We start from the raw sequence: 20,825 nt of genomic DNA, 5'->3' as shown, positions 1-20,825 counted from the left end.
TACATGTGTATGGGGGTGGGTTGGGCCATTTCTTTCGTCTGTTTCCTTGCGCTACCTCGCAAACGCGGGAGACAGCGACAAAGCAAAATAATAATAATAAAAATAATAACTTGAGGAATTAGCTGTGTAACTTTATCAGGTGTATTGGTACAGTAGCATTGTCTGACTATGATAACTCCTCACAGATTTCAACATATTTTCATAATGTGCCAAAAGATAGAAAAGGATTTATTAATTAAATATCCTAAGCCATTCTCCTCCCAACTGATCTGCTCCAAAAATGACGCAATCGATATGTGAGCATGAACGATGGTTCAGTGACTACCTTAAATTTCACGATGTCATTTACTACCCATAATAAATACAGTGAAATTCCTGTTGTTGCAGTGTATATTTTGCACTCTAATCATGCCTCCTTCCATACCCAGATATTCAGTTAGGTCAATATAGAAAACTTTTGCACATGAAAGCAATTGCACCATTCGAACCTCTCACTTTTGTGTGCCTTCGTATGCGTTTTAACAACTTAGTACAATTTTCAACCACGTTTAAAATTCTTATATGAATTATTACAATGCTAAACGCAACATATTTACTCGTTCATATGTCAATTATAAAGATAATTCTTCATTGTGCGTAAATTATCTTACAAAAGGTCTTAAATGTGTGATAATGTGAAGTGAATTCGGTCAGACTTACGAACACTCGTCAGCTGATGACTGTAAACAACAACAATGAATTCTTGCTCCATTAAATACGATTTTCTTTAATAAGAAGTAGCTCCATGAGTCACGCTAATAGGTAAGTACTCTTTAATGACAGTAAATATGATTCTAGAGGGTTTTCTTGTCAGCTAGATATGATTAAACATCTTTAGGTGAAAGACGTGAGTGTCAGAGGTTGGGGATGCTGACAGGCCCTGACAGCTAATGAATGTTAGGAAAATAAATGTGATTGACTAGAAATTGTATATTGCGTATTTGCATAGTCAGAAAGTAATACTGACGTGAATACGACTTTATAAACACAGAGTTGTTGCATCATTATAGGTGATCAGTCACGTGGGTACTCGGCCTAGTCATTATCACGAGTCGTCTACGTCAATATATCGAGTTTTGATGTACAATACAGCAAACACTGCAACGCCATTGACTTCTTCAATCATTTTCATTATATAGAAACTGTATTTAGACTAATAGATCATGATTTATAGTATCATTATCCTACTGTGTACATTATAACACAGTTTTGGAGGTTTTCTTTGCAAATTAGTAATTTTGCCGACAGATATGTCGGTATATCGGCACAATTGTGTCCAATGGTATGACGTGGACGTTGTTATAACTGGACTGGTGTATAAGTACGAGTGTAGGGGGGGTGATGCCACTATATTAGCTGTACCATGTAAGTGATAATTTTGCATTGCTCGTTTTGTGCTTATTGACTAGAATAATGGTGTTTCTGCATGAGAGGGAAGATTTTTTTTTTCTTTTTACTCTAGATAGAGTGACTGGTAAGGGTTTAACAGATTAGGAAAAATGTGGGGTTTACATTAACCAAGATGAAACCTTCTATAATTCAGTGTAACATGTGAAGACCTCACTTATCCTTGGTTAGAAGATGGAGTATACCTTATCTTTTTCATAATTTGAAATAAGTGATAGCTAGCAGTAAACATGATAACTGATGATAACTAGCAATCAATTATTGGTACATCAAATAATCATATTGGACCATATGCCTTTTGGTTGCAGGCCTGAATGCTGAATGTCATTGTTTAACTATTGTAATACTGAGAATCAGAATACATTTGGCCTGCTGAGAGTAGTTATATGAGGTTTCCATAGCTTCTGTTGATTTTTACAGGTACTTTACATAGTTTTGTCTTGATTAATATCCCAGTTTTCCTTGATCTTGATAACCCTCACCAGTGTTGCCTTCTCTCTCATTGCAAAATAAAGAAAATCCCAACCACTTTTAGTTTAAAGTATTCCATGAGCAGTAAGTTACCTTTACAAAACAGAATCATACATATGCCAAAGGTCGAAAGTGGTGCCTCTAAATGGTACTTTACCACTGGATTTGTCAGGCTTTTCAATCAATCTTTTGAACTGTCATTCACATACAGGTTGTGTTGATGTGGGTTAGGGTTGGAGCAGACCCCCCTTAGTTGTTAATTAGGTAAGGTCAATTGGTGTGACTATTTTAACCCATCACATTCCCCATGCTTCTAGATGGTGATGGGTAAGAGCTCTGCAATGGCAACAACTGGATTTGATGAAGTTAAAATTCATCATTTCAGTCATCAGAACTGCTGTTTGTATGAACCTTGATGTTTTCAAAAACTTTTTGAAGAAGGAATAGTTGATGAATATGGTAGTAAAGTGGTGCAAGAAGAAAGTAAACATAATCAGCATAATACCGTTTGACATACCAGTGCCGATATATTGGCTTGTTATTTATTCTACGATTAAAGTTTGATAATTTTCAGCTTAGTTCTGTCACCATATTGAATATAGCATCATAAAGAATTTCTTATGGAATAGTTATATTTCATGTGCATGGTATATAAAGACAGGTAGCATGATTTGGGGTATATTTTTTTATCCTGCATTTTTAGATAATTCATTGGTGGACAGGGCTCATAAGATCAGGAAGATTGTGAGAGTATGAAATGTAAAGCCAAGTGAAACATAACTCAACAGAACAAATGAAAATATCATCAGACATCTTCTAGCAACCATTATTTACCTTATTTCTGATGTTATAAGCAGTTTTTCATCATTGTTTCCATTTATGTAGACAAACAGATTCTGCTGATAATGCATTTGTGTGAAGAATGCTGTTGTAAAGTACATGTTGATCAGTGTGTAAAAATAGTTTTATTACTTTAGAAATTAACAGAATATATATATATGGAAGTAAGGGGAGTGGGGGAGGAATGGGATGTATTTAGGGAATCAGTGATAGATTGCGCAAAAGATGCTTTTGGCATGAGAAGAGTGGGAGGTGGGTTGATTAGAAAGGGTAGTGAGTGGTGGGATGAAGAAGTAAGATTATTAGTGAAAGAGAAGAGAGAGGCATTTGGATGATTTTTGCAGGGAAAAAATGCAATTGAGTGGGAGATGTATAAAAGAAAGAGACAGGAGGTCAAGAGAAAGGTGCAAGAGGTGAAAAAGAGGGCAAATGAGAGTTGGGGTGAGAGAGTATCATTAAATTTTAGGGAGAATAAAAAGATGTTGTGGAAGGAGGTAAATAAAGTGCGTAAAACAAGGGAGCAAATGGGAACTTCAGTGAAGGGCGCAATTAGGGAGGTGATAAGTAGTGGTGATGTGAGAAGGAGATGGAGTGAGTATTTTGAAGGTTTGTTGAATGTGTTTGATGATAGAGTGGCAGATATAGGGTGTTTTGGTCGAGGTGGTGTGCAAGGTGAGAGGGTTAGGGAAAATGATTTGATAAACAGAGAAGAGGTAGTAAAAGCTTTGCGGAAGATGAAAGCCGGCAAGGCAGCAGGTTTGGATGGTATTGCAGTGGAATTGATTAAAAAAGGGGGTGACTGTATTATTGACTGGTTGGTAAGGTTATTTAATGTATGTATGACTCATGAGCTTGGGAAGTGAGTCAGTTGTTGTTCGCTGATGATACAGCGCTGGTGGCTGATTCGTGTGAGAAACTGCAGAAGCTGGTGACTCAGTTTGGAAAAGTGTGTGGAAGAAGAAAGTTAAGAGTAAATGTGAATAAGAGCAAGGTTATTAGGTACAGTAGGGTTGAGGGTCAAGTCAATTGGGAGGTGAGTTTGAATGGAGAAAAACTGGAGGAAGTGAAGTGTTTTAGATATCTGGGAGTGGATCTGGCAGCGGATGGAACCATGGAAGCGGAAGTGGATCATAGGGTGGGGGAGGGGGCGAAAATCCTGGGGACCTTGAAGAATGTGTGGAAGTCGAGAACATTATCTCGGAAAGCAAAAATGGGTATGTTTGAAGGAATAGTGGTTCCAACAATGTTGTATGGTTGCGAGGCGTGGGCTATGGATAGAGTTGTGCGCAGGAGGATGGATGTGCTGGAAATGAGATGTTTGAGGACAATGTGTGGTGTGAGGTACTTTGATCGAGTGAGTAACGTAAGGGTAAGAGAGATGTGTGGAAATAAAAAGAGCGTGGTTGAGAGAGCAGAATAGGGTGTTTTGAAGTGGTTTGGGCACATGGAGAGGATGAGTGAGGAAAGATTGACCAAGAGGATATATGTGTCGGAGGTGGAGGGAACAAGGAGAAGAGGGAGACCAAATTGGAGGTGGAAAGATGGAGTGAAAAAGATTTTGTGTGATTGGGGCCTGAACATGCAGGAGGGTGAAAGGAGGGCAAGGAATAGAGTGGATTGGAGCGATGTGGTATACCGGGGTTGACGTGCTGTCAGTGGATTGAAGCAAGGCATGTGAGGCGTCTGGAGTAAACCATGGAAAGCTGTGTAGGTATGTATATTTGCGTGTGTGGACGTATGTATATACATGTGTATGGGGGGGGGTTGGGCCATTTCTTTCGTCTGTTTCCTTGCGCTACCTCGCAAACGCGGGAGACAGCGACAAAGTATAAAAAAAAGAAAAAAAAAGAATGACTCATGGTGAGGTGCCTGAGGATTGGCGGAATGCGTGCATAGTGCCATTCTACAAAGGCAAAGGGGATAAGAGTGAGTGCTCAAATTACAGAGGTATAAGTTTGTTGAGTATTCCTGGTAAATTATATGGGAGGGTATTGATTGAGAGGGTGAAGGCATGTACAGAGCATCAGATTGGGGAAGAGCAGTGTGGTTTCAGAAGTGGTAGAGGATGTGTGGATCAGGTGTTTGCTTTGAAGAATGTATGTGAGAAATACTTAGAAAAGCAAATGGATTTGTATGTAGCATTTATGGATCTGGAGAAGGCATATGATAGAGTTGATAGAGATGCTCTGTGGAAGGTATTAAGAATATATGGTGTGGGAGGCAAGTTGTTAGAAGCAGTGAAAAGTTTTTATCGAGGATGTAAGGCATGTGTACTTGTAGGAAGAGAGGAAAGTGATTGGTTCTCAGTGAATGTAGGTTTGTGGCAGGGGTGTGTGATGTCTCCATGGTTGTTTAATTTGTTTATGGATGGGGTTGTTAGGGAGGTGAATGCAAGAGTTTTGGAAAGAGGGGCAAGTATGAAGTCTGTTGTGGATGAGAGAGCTTGGGAAGTGAGTCAGTTGTTGTTCGCTGATGATACAGCGCTGGTGGCTGATTCATGTGAGAAACTGCAGAAGCTGGTGACTGAGTTTGGTAAAGTGTGTGAAAGAAGAAAGTTAAGAGTAAATGTGAATAAGAGCAAGGTTATTAGGTACAGTAGGGTTGAGGGTCAAGTCAATTGGGAGGTAAGTTTGAATGGAGAAAAACTGGAGGAAGTAAAGTGTTTTAGATATCTGGGAGTGGATCTGGCAGCGGATGGAACCATGGAAGCGGAAGTGAATCATAGGGTGGGGGAGGGGGCGAAAATTCTGGGAGCCTTGAAGAATGTGTGGAAGTCGAGAACATTATCTCGGAAAGCAAAAATGGGTATGTTTGAAGGAATAGTGGTTCCAACAGTGTTGTATGGTTGCGAGGCGTGGGCTATGGATAGAGTTGTGCGCAGGAGGATGGATGTGCTGGAAATGAGATGTTTGAGGACAATGTGTGGTATGAGGTGGTTTGATCGAGTAAGTAACGTAAGGGTAAGAGAGATGTGTGGAAATAAAAAGAGCGTGGTTGAGAGAGCAGAAGAGGGTGTTTTGAAATGGTTTGGTCACATGGAGAGAATGAGTGAGGAAAGATTGACCAAGAGGATATATGTGGCGGAGGTGGAGGGAACGAGGAGAAGTGGGAGACCAAATTGGAGGTGGAAAGATGGAGTGAAAAAGATTTTGTGTGATCAGGGCCTGAACATGCAGGAGGGTGAAAGGAGGGCAAGGAATAGAGTGAATTGGATCGATGTGGTATACCAGGGTTGACATGCTGTCAGTGGATTGAATCAGGGCATGTGAAGCGTCTGGGGTAAACCATGGAAAGCTGTGTAGGTATGTATATTTGCGTGTGTGGACGTATGTATATAAATGTGTTTGGGGGTGGGTTGGGCCATTTCTTTCGTCTGTTTCCTTGCGCTAACTTGCAAACGCGGGAGACAGCGACAAAGCAAAAAGAAAAAAAAAAAAATATTCAAGGTTTACCTAATTTCCTTTAGCAACCGAAGTTCCCCTTAAATTTTATTATGATACTGTTCTCGAAATAAACTTATGTTACTTGGTGATGTCACATGGTTATGTATTTGCAGTGAATCCAATGGAATTTGTCTACAGAAACAGACATCAAGGATTTAAAGAACAAGAGTCATTTATTTTTTCGTGGTTTTTAAGAATACCAAAGAAGTAATATAAGGAATTGGAAGAAATGTGTCATGGCACAGTACTCCTAACATTTAGTGGAAATTGTTTAGAGAGTGTTGTTTAGATATAATGACACTAATTGTTTAGAGAGTGTTGTTTAGATATAATGACACTAAATAATCCAGTGATATTGAATAAGATGATGGATATGAAAATCAGGGAAACATGAGTAAATCAGAAACTTATAAAACTTCACTTGACTTCTAAATGGCAGCTGACTACCTTAAGTTTGATCTTATTTGAAAATGATGTGATTGTTTAGGTCTCCATATTCACATTTGGTTGCTAGGAGGTTTGTGTTTTTTGTTGTGTTTGCCTCAACACAAATGCCTTTTTGTGTATAAACCTTCCAGTGACAATGTTTTGTACAATGATATTACTGTTTGTGTATCTCATCTACAACATCAAATTATTAGGTAAATCCTGGCAGTTAGGAGTAGTTAGCTAAAGATTTCATAGTTTCCATTTATGTCTAGGAATGTTTCATTAACTTTTGCATTAATCAATCATACATTTTTCGTGATCTTCATTACCTTCCTCCATTACCATCTTATTTAGTTCTGTAGGATTACTTAATGTTACAGTATTTTTTTTGTATATACATTATCTGATGAATGCTCTTCCAAATCACCACTGCTAAGTGATTTATATATAAGTCCCTTGATATGCTTTTCTTCCGCTTGTTTCTCCTGTGGCACCCTTAAACTACATAACTACTCATCTAACCGCAGTAGATAATTGTCTAGAACTCATTCTGGTTAACTTGAGGACATCATTTGAGATCAGATTCTCTAGATCACAAAAGAGCATTGCTGTGGTCAGTACAGGCATATTGCATGCTGGGAATAATTTTACATATTTTGAAGATGATGAACCTCCAGTTTTAGAAAGTGTCCATAATGTTTTCATAGTTAGTGGTACTGTTGTGGGAAGTGTCTTTCTGCCCTTGTTATTGATATCCAATGGTGGTACAGAGTAGATGGCATGTATATTGTGACTCTAACATTGAAATTTAGTGAGATTGCCATAAGATAGTTTTGCTTTGGTTTGTTAAGCTTAGGTTAAGTCAAGTTATTTTTTATTTTCACTCTTGATTGCCATTTCCTGCATTAGCAAAGTAGCACCAGGAACAGATGAAGAAATGCTGCATCCACTTATATCCATTCCGTGGCCCCACATACCTTTCTATGGTTTGCCCTAGACATTTCACATCCCTTGTTCAGTCCATTGACATCACGTTCACCACAGAAAACTACATTGTTCTGATTCAGTCTCTCCCATTCATGCGTTTTACCCTCCTGCATGTTCAGGCCCTGATTGCTAAAAATCTTTATTACTCTATAATTATATTCCTGATGCATGTTCCCACCTGAAACTCTCTTAAAGGGGTGGCCACAGCAAGAGAGTCTTCTCCATAACTAATGAACTCTAGTGCTGCTACTTAACCTTTAGTGTCTCACCCTTAACAGGCCATTAGTAGAGGGCAACTCTGATGCAGTGCTTGCAGAGGCCCCTGCTACAAACTACTTCTACTTAATGCTCCTGCATAATGTTCATACCCACTACTTCTGCATAATGTTTCTGCTTGAAGTTTTTGCCTAAATGTTTCTACCTAATGCTCTTGCCTAAATGTTCCTACCTACTGCTTCTGTCTATTGTTATTGCTCCTACAATTTTGCCAAAAGGCAGGGCTAGCACATAGTGATCACTGCAGGAAAATCTAGAGTTACAAAGAATGAGCTGTGTGAGTTGTCAGCTGTCAGTGTTGTCAGATGTTCTGTAGACAAGGACAGATTGTATGTTTATGGACAGAATGCTAGTAGTCCACATGTAGGTGAGGCAGAAAGGAAAGACATCTACTTAGGTCAGAGGAGTGCAACTTGATAACTGCTAAAGTGCAGGCTCACTATGCAGTTGTCACTAACCCTCCCAATATCCAGGCAGCTAATACTGGTAATATATCTCCCAGGTCGTTGGCTGCCTACCAACTACTACCTGCTACCTACTCCACAATTCCATCTCCAGTTTGATCTTCCCATTCTCCTTGTTCTCTTTTCTTCCTCTTATCAACCTGTCCTCACTCATTCTCTCCATATGTCCAAATCATTTCAGCACACTAGTTCTCTCAACTACAGTCTTTTACTACCACAACTCCCTCTTACCATTACATGACTTAGTTAATCAAATTACCTCACACCACATATTGTCGTCAAACATTTCATTCTCAGCACATCTACCCTTCTCTGACAGCCTTATCTATAGCCCATGCCTTGCATCCAGATGATATTTTTGGGACTACTATACCTTCAGACATATCCATTTTACCCTTCTAGATAACATTCTCTCTTTCCATTCATTCTTCAGCATTCCCAGAACCTTTACCCCCTCACCCAGCCTATGAGTCACTTTTGCTTCAATGGTTCCATTTACTGCAATATATCTAAAATGTTGCACTTCCTCCAAGTAGTTTCCATTCAAACTTCCCAACTAACCTGTCTCTCAACCCTGCTCAACCTGATAACTAAGCTTTTACTCATTTTTACTGTTAATTTATTCCTTTCACACACACACCTCCAAACTCAGTCACCAGCTTCTGAAGTTTCTTACTTGAATCTGCCATCAGTGCTTTATCATTGGCATACAACTGACTCACTTTCCAGGCCCTCTCATACCCCACAGACTGCATACTTGACCTTCTCTCCAAGACTGTCACATTTACCTCCCTCACCACGTCATCCATAAACAAATTGAACAACCATGGGGACATGAGACACCCCCTGCTGCAGACCAAGCTTCACTTGGAACCATTCATTCTCCTCTCTTCCCATTCATATACATGCCCTATACTCGTGATGAAAACTTTTCAGTGCTTCTAGCAACTTTCCTGTACATCTATCTATATATATCTGCACCTGTTCCCTCTGGGAACTCCCATTAAGGAGTGGCCATGGCAAAAGAGTCTCCATTTATCCCTGTCCTTATGTGCCTCCCTCGCATACACCGTTCCACACTTTCTTCCTTTGTTTCTCTCCTTCCAGCATTCCTCCTACCCATTTGCCCATTTCACAGGTGGTCTTCCACTCGTACTAACCCCTTCAATTGAAATATAATACACTCTCCTTGTAAATTCCTAGGCCTTACATTCTTTCCATGTGCCCAGACCACCTAAAAGTATTATGTTTAATCCATTCTACTACTCAACAATTCACTCCCTTTGCATTCCTTGCCATGCCACATCTCTCATACACCCTTTCATTTCTTTCTTCGTTCTATCTAGTCATGCCACATGCTCTTCTCAAATAGCTCATTTCCACAGCCTGGATTCTTGACCTCTGTGCTTCATTCCATGCCCCTGTTTTGGTTGCATAGGTCAGGGTTGGGAGGACTATGCTGTCCATATCACCATACTTACCTAAGACAGCTCTCAGATACTTAAATTCCCTCACTTCCGGTCTTATTCCCCCCATATCCACAACACAATTTAGTACACTTTCTTCTTTCACTCATTATGGTTTTACAAAATCTATACTTTCACTCTGTTTCCTTTTATACACCATTACTTTACCTTTAGTTACATTTACCTTCAATCTCTTATGCTTACACATATCATTGAACACACTTACATCCTTCTGCAACTCCTCTTCACTTCTGCAAACAACACAGTATCATCCATAAACAGGCTTGCCACTACCCACCATATCTCATTGACACACACCATCTCTGCACCCCTTTTCTGTAGTTTTGCTTTCGTCTCTCTTATCACTCATCCATATATGTATTACAAAGTCACGGTGGCATCACACAGCCCTACCTCACACCTGCATGTGTCCCAAAACTTTTGCTCAGCTCTCCATCCACTTGTACACATGCATTTGCTCCTCTATAGAAGGCTTTTGCACCTTCCAACAGTTGTCCTCCTATACCATATATCCTTGACACGTCGCACAAAGCATTCCACTTGACTCTGTCATACGTTTTCTCCAGATCCATAAAAACTGCATACATCTTTCTATCTTCCGCTAAATACTTTTCCACAGTCATCTTAATTACAAAAATCTGACCCACAAATCTCCTACCTTTCCTAAAACCTCCTTGTTTTTCACTTATTCTACATTCAGTCACCTCCATCAATCTGTGAATTGATATTCTTGCATACACTTATCCTTGCATAGACTTATTCCCTTATAATTACTACATACATCTTTAGCACCTTTTTCTTTGAATAATATATATATTCATTCATTATACTTAATTGCTGTTTCCTACGTCAGCAAGGTAGTGCAAGGAAACAGACGAAAAATGGCCCAGCCATTTATATACATATGTATATACATAAATGCCCATACGCGCACATATACACACATATACATTTCAGTGTATATTTACATTTACATGTATAGACATGTACATATTCATACTTGCTGCCTTTATCCATTCCCTTTGCCACCCTGCCACACAGGAAATAGCACCCCCCCCCCCATCGAGGTAGTGCCAGGAAGAGACAAAAAGACCACATTCATTCACATTCAGTCTCTAGCTGTCATGTGTAATGCACCAAAACCACAGCTTCCTTTCCACATCCAGGCCCCACAGACCTCTCTATGGTTTACTCCTGACGCTTCACATGCCCTGGTTCAATCCAATGATAGCACGTCGACCCTGGCATACCACATCGTTCCAATTTGCTCTATTCCTTGAACTCCTTTCACCCTCCTGTATGTTGAGGCCCCCATTGCTCAAAATCGTTTTCACTCCATCCTTCCACCTCCAATTTCATCTCCTGCTTATCCATCCCTCCACCTCTGACACATATATCCTCTTTGTCAATCCATCCTCACTCATTCTCTCCATTTGTCCAAACCATTTCAATACACCCTCTTCTGCTCTCTCAACCACACTTTTTTTTTATAACCGCGCATCTCTCTTACCCTTGCGTTACTTACTCAATCAAACCACCTCACACCACTTATTGTCCTCAAACATTTCATTTCCAACACATCCACCCTGCTCTGCACATCCCTATCTATAGGTCATGCCTCACAGCCATATAACATTGTTGGAACCACTATTCCTTCAAACATACCCATTTTTGCTCTGAGATAATGTTCTACCCTCCCACACATTTTTTAATGCTCCCAGAACTTTTGCCCCCTCCCTCACCCTGTGACTCACTTCCATTTCCATGGTTCCATCTGCTGCTAAATCCACTCCCAGATATGTAAAACACTTCACTTCCTCCAGTTTTTCTCCAGTCAAACTTACCTCCCAATTAACTTGTCCCTCCACCTTACTGAACCTAATAATGTTGCTCTTATTCACATGTACTCTCAACTTTTTCCTTTCACACACTTTACCAACCTCAGTCACTAACTTCTGCAGTTTCTCACCCGAATCAGCCACCAGTGCTGTATCATTAGTGAAGAACAACTGACTCACTTCCTTGGCCCTCTCATCCACAACAGACTGCATACTTACCCCTCTCTCTAAAGCTCTTGCATTCACCTCCCTAACCACCCCATCCATACATAAATGCCATAGAGACATCACGCACCCCTGCTGCAAGCTGACATTCTCTGGGAATCAGTCACTTTCATCTCTTCCTACTTGTACAAATACCTTACATCCTTGGTAAAAACTTTTCACTGCTTCTGGCAACTTACCTGCCACACCATATACTCTTAAAACCTTCCACAAAGCATCTCTATCAACCCCATCATATGCCTTCTCCAGATCCGTAAATGCTACATACAGATCCATCTGTATTTCCAAGTATTTCTCATATGCATTCTTCAAAGCAAACACCTGATCCACACGTCCTCTACCACTTCTGAAACCACACTGCTCTTCCTCAGTCTGATGCTCTTTACATGCTTTTACCCTCTCAGTCAATTTTTTTTTTTTTTTTTTTTTATACTTTGTCGCTGTCTCCCGCGTTTGCGAGGTAGCGCAAGGAAACAGACGAAAGAAATGGCCCAACCCCCCCCATACACATGTACATACACACGTCCACACACGCAAATATACATACCTACACAGCTTTCCATGGTTTACCCCAGACGCTTCACATGCCTTGATTCAATCCACTGACAGCACGTCAACCCCTGTATACCACATCGCTCCAATTCACTCTATTCCTTGCCCTCCTTTCACCCTCCTGCATGTTCAGGCCCCGATCACACAAAATCCTTTTCACTCCATCTTTCCACCTCCAATTTGGTCTCCCTCTTCTCCTCGTTCCCTCCACCTCCGACACATATATCCTCTTGGTCAATCTTTCCTCACTCATTCTCTCCATGTGCCCAAACCACTTCAAAACACCCTCTTCTGCTCTCTCAACCACGCTCTTTTTATTTCCACACATCTCTCTTACCCTTACGTTACTTACTCGATCAAACCACCTCACACCACACATTGTCCTCAAACATCTCATTTCCAGCACATCCATCCTCCTACGCACAACTCTATCCATAGCCCACGCCTCGCAACCATACAACATTGTTGGAACTATTATTCCTTCAAACATACCCATTTTTGCTTTCCGGGATAATGTTCTCGACTTCCACACATTTTTCAAGGCTCCCAAAATTTTCGCCCCCTCCCCCACCCTATGATCCACTTCCGCTTCCATGGTTCCATCCGCTGACAGATCCACTCCCAGATATCTAAAACACTTCACTTCCTCCAGCCTCTCACCATTCAAACTCACCTCCCAATTGACTTGACCCTCAACCCTACTGTACCTAATAACCTTGCTCTTATTGACATTTACTCTTAACTTTCTTCTTCCACACACTTTACCAAACTCCGTCACCAGCTTCTGCAGTTTCTCACATGAATCCGCCACCAGCGCTGTATCATCAGCGAACAACAACTGACTCACTTCCCAAGCTCTCTCATCCCCAACAGACTTCATACTTGCCCCTCTTTCCAAAACTCTTGCATTTACCTCCCTAACAACCCCATCCATAAACAAATTAAACAACCATGGAGACATCACACACCCCTGCCGCAAACCTACATTCACTGAGAACCAATCACTTTCCTCTCTTCCTACACGTACACATGCCTTACATCCTCGATAAAAACTTTTCACTGCTTCTAACAACTTTCCTCCCACACCATATATTCTTAATACCTTCCACAGAGCATCTCTATCAACTCTATCATATGCCTTCTCCAGATCCATAAATGCTACATACAAATCCATTTGCTTTTCTAAGTATTTCTCACATACATTCTTCAAAGCAAACACCTGATCCACACATCCTCTACCACTTCTGAAACCACACTGCTCTTCCCCAATCTGATGCTCTGTACATGCCTTCACCCTCTCAATCAATATCCTCCCATATAATTTCCCAGGAATACCCAACAAACTCATGGCTTTGTAATTTGAACACTCACCTTTACCCCCTTTGCCTTTGTACATTGGCACTATGCATGCTTTCCATCAATCCTCAGGCACTTTGCCATGATCCATACATACAGTGAATATCCTTACCAACCAATCAACAACACAGTCACCCTCTTTTTTAATAAATTCCACTGCAGTACCGTCCAAACCCTCCACCTTGCTGGCTTTCATCTACCGTAGAGCTTTCACTACCTCTTCTCTGTTCACCAAACCATTCTCCCTGACCCTCTCACTTTGCACACCACTTCTAACAAAACATCCGGTATCTGCCACTCTATCATCAAACACATTCAACAAACCTTCAAAATACTCACTCCATCTCCTCACTTCATTTATTTTTATTTTTATTTATTATACTTTGTCGCTGTCTCCCGCGTTTGCGAGGTAGCGCAAGGAAACAGACGAAAGAAATGGCCCAACCCACCCCCATACACATGTATATACATACGTCCACACACGCAAATATACATACCTACACAGCTTTCCATGGTTTACCCCAGACGCCTCACATGCCCTGATTCAATCCACTGACAGCACGTCAACCCTGGTATACCACATCGCTCCAATCCACTCTATTCCTTGCCCTCCTTTCACCCTCCTGCATGTTCAGGCCCCAATCACACAAAATCTTTTTCACTCCATCTTTCCACCTCCAATTTGGTCTCCCTCTTCTCCTTGTTCCCTCCACCTCCGACACATATATCCTCTTAGTCAATCTTTCCTCACTCATCCTCTCCATGTGCCCAAACCACTTCAAAACACCCTCTTCTGCTCTCTCAACCACGCTCTTTTTATTTCCACACATCTCTCTTACCCTTACGTTACTCACTCGATCAAACCACCTCACACCACACATTGTCCTCAAACATCTCATTTCCAGCACATCCATCCTCCTGCGCACAACTCTATCCATAGCCCACGCCTCGCAACCATACAACATTGTTGGAACCACTATTCCTTCAAACATACCCATTTTTGCTTTCCGAGATAATGTTCTCGACTTCCACACATTCTTCAAGGCCCCCAGGATTTTCGCCCCCTCCCCCACCCTATGATCCACTTCCGCTTCCATGGTTCCATCCGCTGCCAGATCCACTCCCAGATATCTAAAACACTTCACTTCCTCCAGTTTTTCTCCATTCAAACTCACCTCCCAATTGACTTGACCCTCAACCCTACTGTACCTAATAACCTTGCTCTTATTCACATTTACTCTTAACTTTCTTCTTCCACACACTTTTCCAAACTCAGTCACCAGCTTCTGCAGTTTCTCACATGAATCAGCCACCAGCGCTGTATCATCAGCGAACAACAACTGACTCACTTCCCAAGCTCTCTCATCCCCAACAGACTTCATACTTGCCCCTCTTTCCAAAACTCTTGCATTTACCTCCCTAACAACCCCATCCATAAACAAATTAAACAACCATGGAGACATCACACACCCCTGCCGCAAACCTACATTCACTGAGAACCAATCACTTTCCTCTCTTCCTACACGTACACATGCCTTACATCCTCGATAAAAACTTTTCACTGCTTCTAACAACTTTCCTCCCACACCATATATTCTTAATACCTTCCACAGAGCATCTCTATCAACTCTATCATATGCCTTCTCCAGATCCATAAATGCTACATACAAATCCATTTGCTTTTCTAAGTATTTCTCACATACATTCTTTAAAGCAAACACCTGATCCACACATCCTCTACCACTTCTGAAACCACACTGCTCTTCCCCAATCTGATGCTCTGTACATGCCTTCACCCTCTCAATCAATACCCTTCCATATAATTTACCAGGAATACTCAACAAACTTATACCTCTGTAATTTGAGCACTCACTCTTATCCCCTTTGCCTTTGTACAATGGCACTATCCTCACTTCATTACTCCTTGTTATTACCTCCCCATTTGCCCCGTTCACCAATGTTCCCATTTGTTCTCTTGTCTTATGCATGTTATTTACCTCATTCCAAAACATCTTTTTATTCTTCCTAAAATTCAATAATACTCTCTCACCCCAACTCTCATTTGCCCTCTTTTTCACCTCTTGCACCTTTCTCTTGACCTGCCACTTTCTTTTATACATCTCCCCATCATTTGCACTACTTCCCTGCAAAAATTGTCTAAATGCCTCTCTTTTCCCCTTCACTAATAACCTTACCTCTTCATCCCACCACTCACTACTCTTTCTAATCTGCCCACCTCCTGCCCACCTTTCACCTTTCTCATGCCACTTGCATCTTTTGCGCAAGCCATCACTGCTTCCCTAAATACATCCCATTCCTCTCATACTCCCCTCATGTCATTTGCTCTCACCTTCTGCCATTCTACACTTGGTCTCTCTTGGTACTTCCTCACACAAGTCTCATTTCCAAGCTCACTTACTCTAACCACTCCCTTTTCCCCAGCACTCTCTCTTCTTTTCTGAACACCTCTACAAATCTTCATCTTCACCTCCACTAGATAGTTCCTTGGAATAATGGAACAATAACAGCTTTTATCAAATCCTCAGTCACAACCTTCTGTTTCTTTGCTAGATTACATATAAGATGCATCCATTTTATCACACTTTCTCCTACATACTTCAGCATTTGAATCATAATCCCATCCAATCCAGGTGCTTTTTCTACCTTCAGCTTCTCTTCTGCACTGTATATTCTTAAGACCTTCCACACTGCATCTATATCAACTTTATTACATGCGTTCTCCAGATCCATAAATGCCACATACAGATCCATCTGTTTCTCTAAGTATTTCTCACACACATTCTTTAAAAGAGACACTTGATCCACACATCCTTTACCTCTTTTGAAACTATGCTGATCCTCCCACTCTGATGCTCCCTTTGTGCCTTCACCCTCTCAATCATTACCCTTCCATGCAGCTTACCAGTTATACTCAACAAAATTATATCATTGTGTTTCTAACGCACCCTTAATCCCCATGCCTTTATACATTGGCACTATACATGCATTCTGCCAATTCTCAGGCAACTCACCATGATCCATACATACAATGAAAATCCAACTCACTTACCCCTTTCTTAGTAAATTCCCCTACAATACCATCCACTCCAACCATCATGCCATACTTCATTCTATGAAAGGCTTTCACCATCTCTTCTCTCATTTATGTATGGCTTTCACCACCTCTCCTCTCTCCATTACACCATTGTCCATGACTCTCTCCCTTCATGTACCACTCAGCCGCAAACACCCTACATGTGCCACCCTGTCTTCAGACACATTCAACAGTCCTTCAAAACACTCACTCTATCTCCACCTCTCTTCATCACTCCTTGCTACCAATTTACCTTTAGCTCCCTTCACTGATATTCCTATTAGTTATCTTGTTTTTCTCATTTTTATTCTTGAACACTGTTTCCTGTGTCAGTGCTGTAATACCAGGAACAGAGGAAGAAAGGCCACAGACATTCACATCCATTTTCTCTCTGTCATGTGAAATACGCTAATACCACAGTTCCTTGTCCACAACCAGGCTCACAGACCTTTTGATGGTTTTCCCTGGATGCTCCACATGCCATGGTTCACTTAGTTGACAACACTTCAACCCCTGTATACCACATCATTCCAATTTGTTCTGTCCCATGCATGCCTTTCACCTTCCAGCATGTGTAGGCTCCAACTGCTCAAAATATCTTTCACTCCATCCTTTCATGGCTAATTTGGTCTCCCTGTTCTCCTTATTCCCTTCACCTCTGACTCATGTATAGTCTCAGTCAACCTTTCCTCACTCTTTCTCTTTCATATATCCAAACCATTTCAACACATCCTCTTCAGCTCTCTCAACCATGCTCTTTTTATAACTGCACCTCTCTCATACCCTTTCATTACCAGCTTGATCAAACCACTTCACACCAGATATTGTCTTCATACATTTCATTTCCAACACACCCACCCCCATCCCACCCCCATACACATGTATATACATACATGTCCACACACACACATATATATACCTATACATTTCAAGGTATACATATATATACATACACAGACATATACATATATACACATGTACATAATTCATACTTGCTGCCTCTATTCATTCCCATCGCCACCCGGCCACACATGAAATGACAACCCCCTCCCCCACATGTGTGCGAGGTAGTGCTAGGAAAAGACAACAAAGGCCACATTTGTTCACACTAAGTCTCTAGCTGTCACGTATAATGCACCAAAACCACAGCTCCCTTTCTACGTCCAGGCCCCACAGAACTTTCCATGGTTTACCTCAGGCGCTTTACATGCCCTGGTTCAATCCATTGACAGCATGTCGACCCCAGTATACCACTTTGTTCCAGTTCACTCTTCCTTGCACGCCTTTCACCCTCTTGCATGTTCAGGCCCAGATCGCTCAAAATCTTTCTCACTCCATTCTTCCACCTCCAGTTTGGTCTGCCACTTCTCCTCGTTCCCTCCATCTCTGACACATATATCCTCTTCGTCAATCTTTCATCATTCATTCTCTCTCTGTGACCAAACCATTTCAATACACCCTCTTCTGCTCTCTCAACCACACTCTTTTTATTACTACACTTTTCTCTTACCCTTTTATTACTTACTCAATCAAACCACCTCACACAACATATTGTCCTCAAACATCTCATTTCCAACACATCCACCCTCCTCCACACAACCCTATCTACAGCCCATGCCTTGCAGCCATTTAACATTGTTGGAACCACTATTCCTTCAAACATACTCATTTTTGCTTTCCGAGATAATGTTCTCGCCTTCCACACATTCTTCAACGCTCCCAGAATTTTCGCCCCCTCCCCCACTCTGTGACTCACTTCCACTTCCATGGTTCCATTCGCTGCCAAATCCACTCACAGATATCTAAAACACTGTACATCCTCCAGTTTTTCTCTATTCAAACTTACCTCCCAATTGCCTCCCAGTTGACTTGTCCGTCAACCCTACTGTACCTAATAACCTTGCTCTTATTCACATTTTTTCTCAGCTTTCTTCCTTCACACACTTTACCAAACTCAATCACCAGCTTCTGCTGTTTCTCACCCGAATCATCCACCAGTCCTGTATCATCAGCGAACAACAACTGACACTTCCCAATCCCTCTCATCGACAACAGACTGCATATTTGCCCCTCTCTCCAAAAGTCTTGCATTCTACTCCCTAACAACCCCATCCATAAAAAAATTAAACAACCATAGAGACATCATGCACACCAGCCACAAACCAACATTCACTGAGAACTAATCTTTTTCCTCTCTTCCTACTGGTACACATGCCTTACATCCTCAATAAAAACTTTTCACTGCTTCTAGCAACTTGCTTCCCACTTCGTATAATGTTAATACCTTCCACAGCGCACCTCTATCAAGTCTATCATATGCCTTCTCCAGATCCGTAAATGCTACTTACAAATCCATTTCCTTTTCTAAGTATTTCTCACATACATTCTTCAAAGGAAACACCTGATCCACACATTCTCTACCTTTTCTGAAACCACACTGCTCTTCCTCAATCTGATGCTCTGTACATGCCTTCACCCTCTCAGTCAATACCCTCCCATATAATTTCCCAGGAATACTCAACAAACTTATATCTCTGTAATTTGAGCACTCACCTTTATCCCCTTTGCCTTTGTACAGTGGCACTATGCATGCATTCCACCAATCCTCAGGCACTTCACCATGAGCCATACATGAAGTGAATATCCTCACCAACCAGTCAACAACACAGTCACCCCTTTTTTCAATAAATTCCACTGCAATACCATCCAAACCTGCTGCCTTGCTGACTTTTATCTTCCGCAAAGGTTTCACTACCTCTTCTCTCTTTACCAAGTCATTCTCCCTGACCCTCTCACTTCGCATACCACCTCGACCAAAACACACTATATCTGCCACTCTATCAACAAACCCTCAAAATACTCACTCCATCTCCTTCTCACATCACCGCTACTTGTTTTTATCTCCCCATTAGTCCCTTCACCGATGTTCCCATTTGTTCTTTTGTCTTGCGCACTTTATTTACCTCCTTCCAAAACATCTATTTATTCTCCCTAAATTTGATGATATTCTCTCACCCTAACTCTCATTTGCCCACTTTTTCACCTCTTGCACCTTTGATGATATTCTCTCACCCTAACTCTCATTTGCCCACTTTTTCACCTCTGCACCTTTCTCTTGACCTCTTGCCTCTTTCTTTTATACTTCTCCCAGTCATTTGCACTATTTCCCTGCAAAAATCGTCCAAATGCTACTCTCTTCTCTCTCACTAATAATGTTACCTCTTCATCCCACCACTCACTACCCTCTCTAATCTGCCCACCTCCCACGCTTCTCATGCCACAAGCATCTTTTCCTCAAGCCATCACTGCTTCCCTAAATACATCCCATTCCTCCCCCACTCCCCTTATGGCCTTTGCTCTCACCTTTTTTTCATTCTGCACTCAGTCTCTCCTGGTACTTCCTCACACAAGTCTCCTTCCCAAGCTCACTTACTCTCACCACTCTCTTCACCCAACATTCTCTCTTCTTTTTTGAAAACCTCTACAAATCTTCACCTTCGCCTCCATAAGATAATGATCAGACATCCCTCCAGTTGCACCTCTCAGCACATTAACGTCCAAAAGTCTCTCTTTCACACACTTATCACTTAACACGTAATCCAATTACGATCTCTGTCCATCTCTCCTACTTACCTACATTTATTCATTTATTTATTTATTTTGCTTTGCCTCTGTTTCCTGCGTTAGCGAGGTAGCTCAAGGAAACAGACGAAAGAATGGCCCAACCCACCCACATACACATGTATATACATGCACATCCACACATGCAATATACACATACCTATACATCTCAACGTATACATATATATATATATATATATATATATATATATATATATATATATATATATATATATATATATATACACACAGAGACATATACATATATACACATGCACATAATTCATACTGTCTGC

The 20,825-nt window shown here is 41.2% G+C and overlaps 1 protein-coding gene across 1 annotated transcript in view; it reads left to right on the top strand.

Moving 5' to 3' along the window:
• Positions 1-606: 606 nt before the first annotated feature.
• Naa60 (N-alpha-acetyltransferase 60) overlaps positions 607-20,825 on the top strand; it is a 129,984-nt gene continuing 109,765 nt past the window's right edge. Inside the window, exon 1 of the mRNA XM_071686877.1 lies at positions 607-801. Within this exon, the coding sequence (XP_071542978.1) occupies positions 785-801 (17 nt within the window). The 5' untranslated portion in view covers positions 607-784. The remainder of the gene's footprint in view (positions 802-20,825) is intronic.

This window comes from Panulirus ornatus, chromosome 43, assembly GCF_036320965.1.
Source record: "Panulirus ornatus isolate Po-2019 chromosome 43, ASM3632096v1, whole genome shotgun sequence".
NCBI classification, from domain to species: Eukaryota; Metazoa; Arthropoda; class Malacostraca; order Decapoda; family Palinuridae; genus Panulirus; species Panulirus ornatus.
This window is presented reverse-complemented; position numbering and strand designations above follow the sequence as displayed.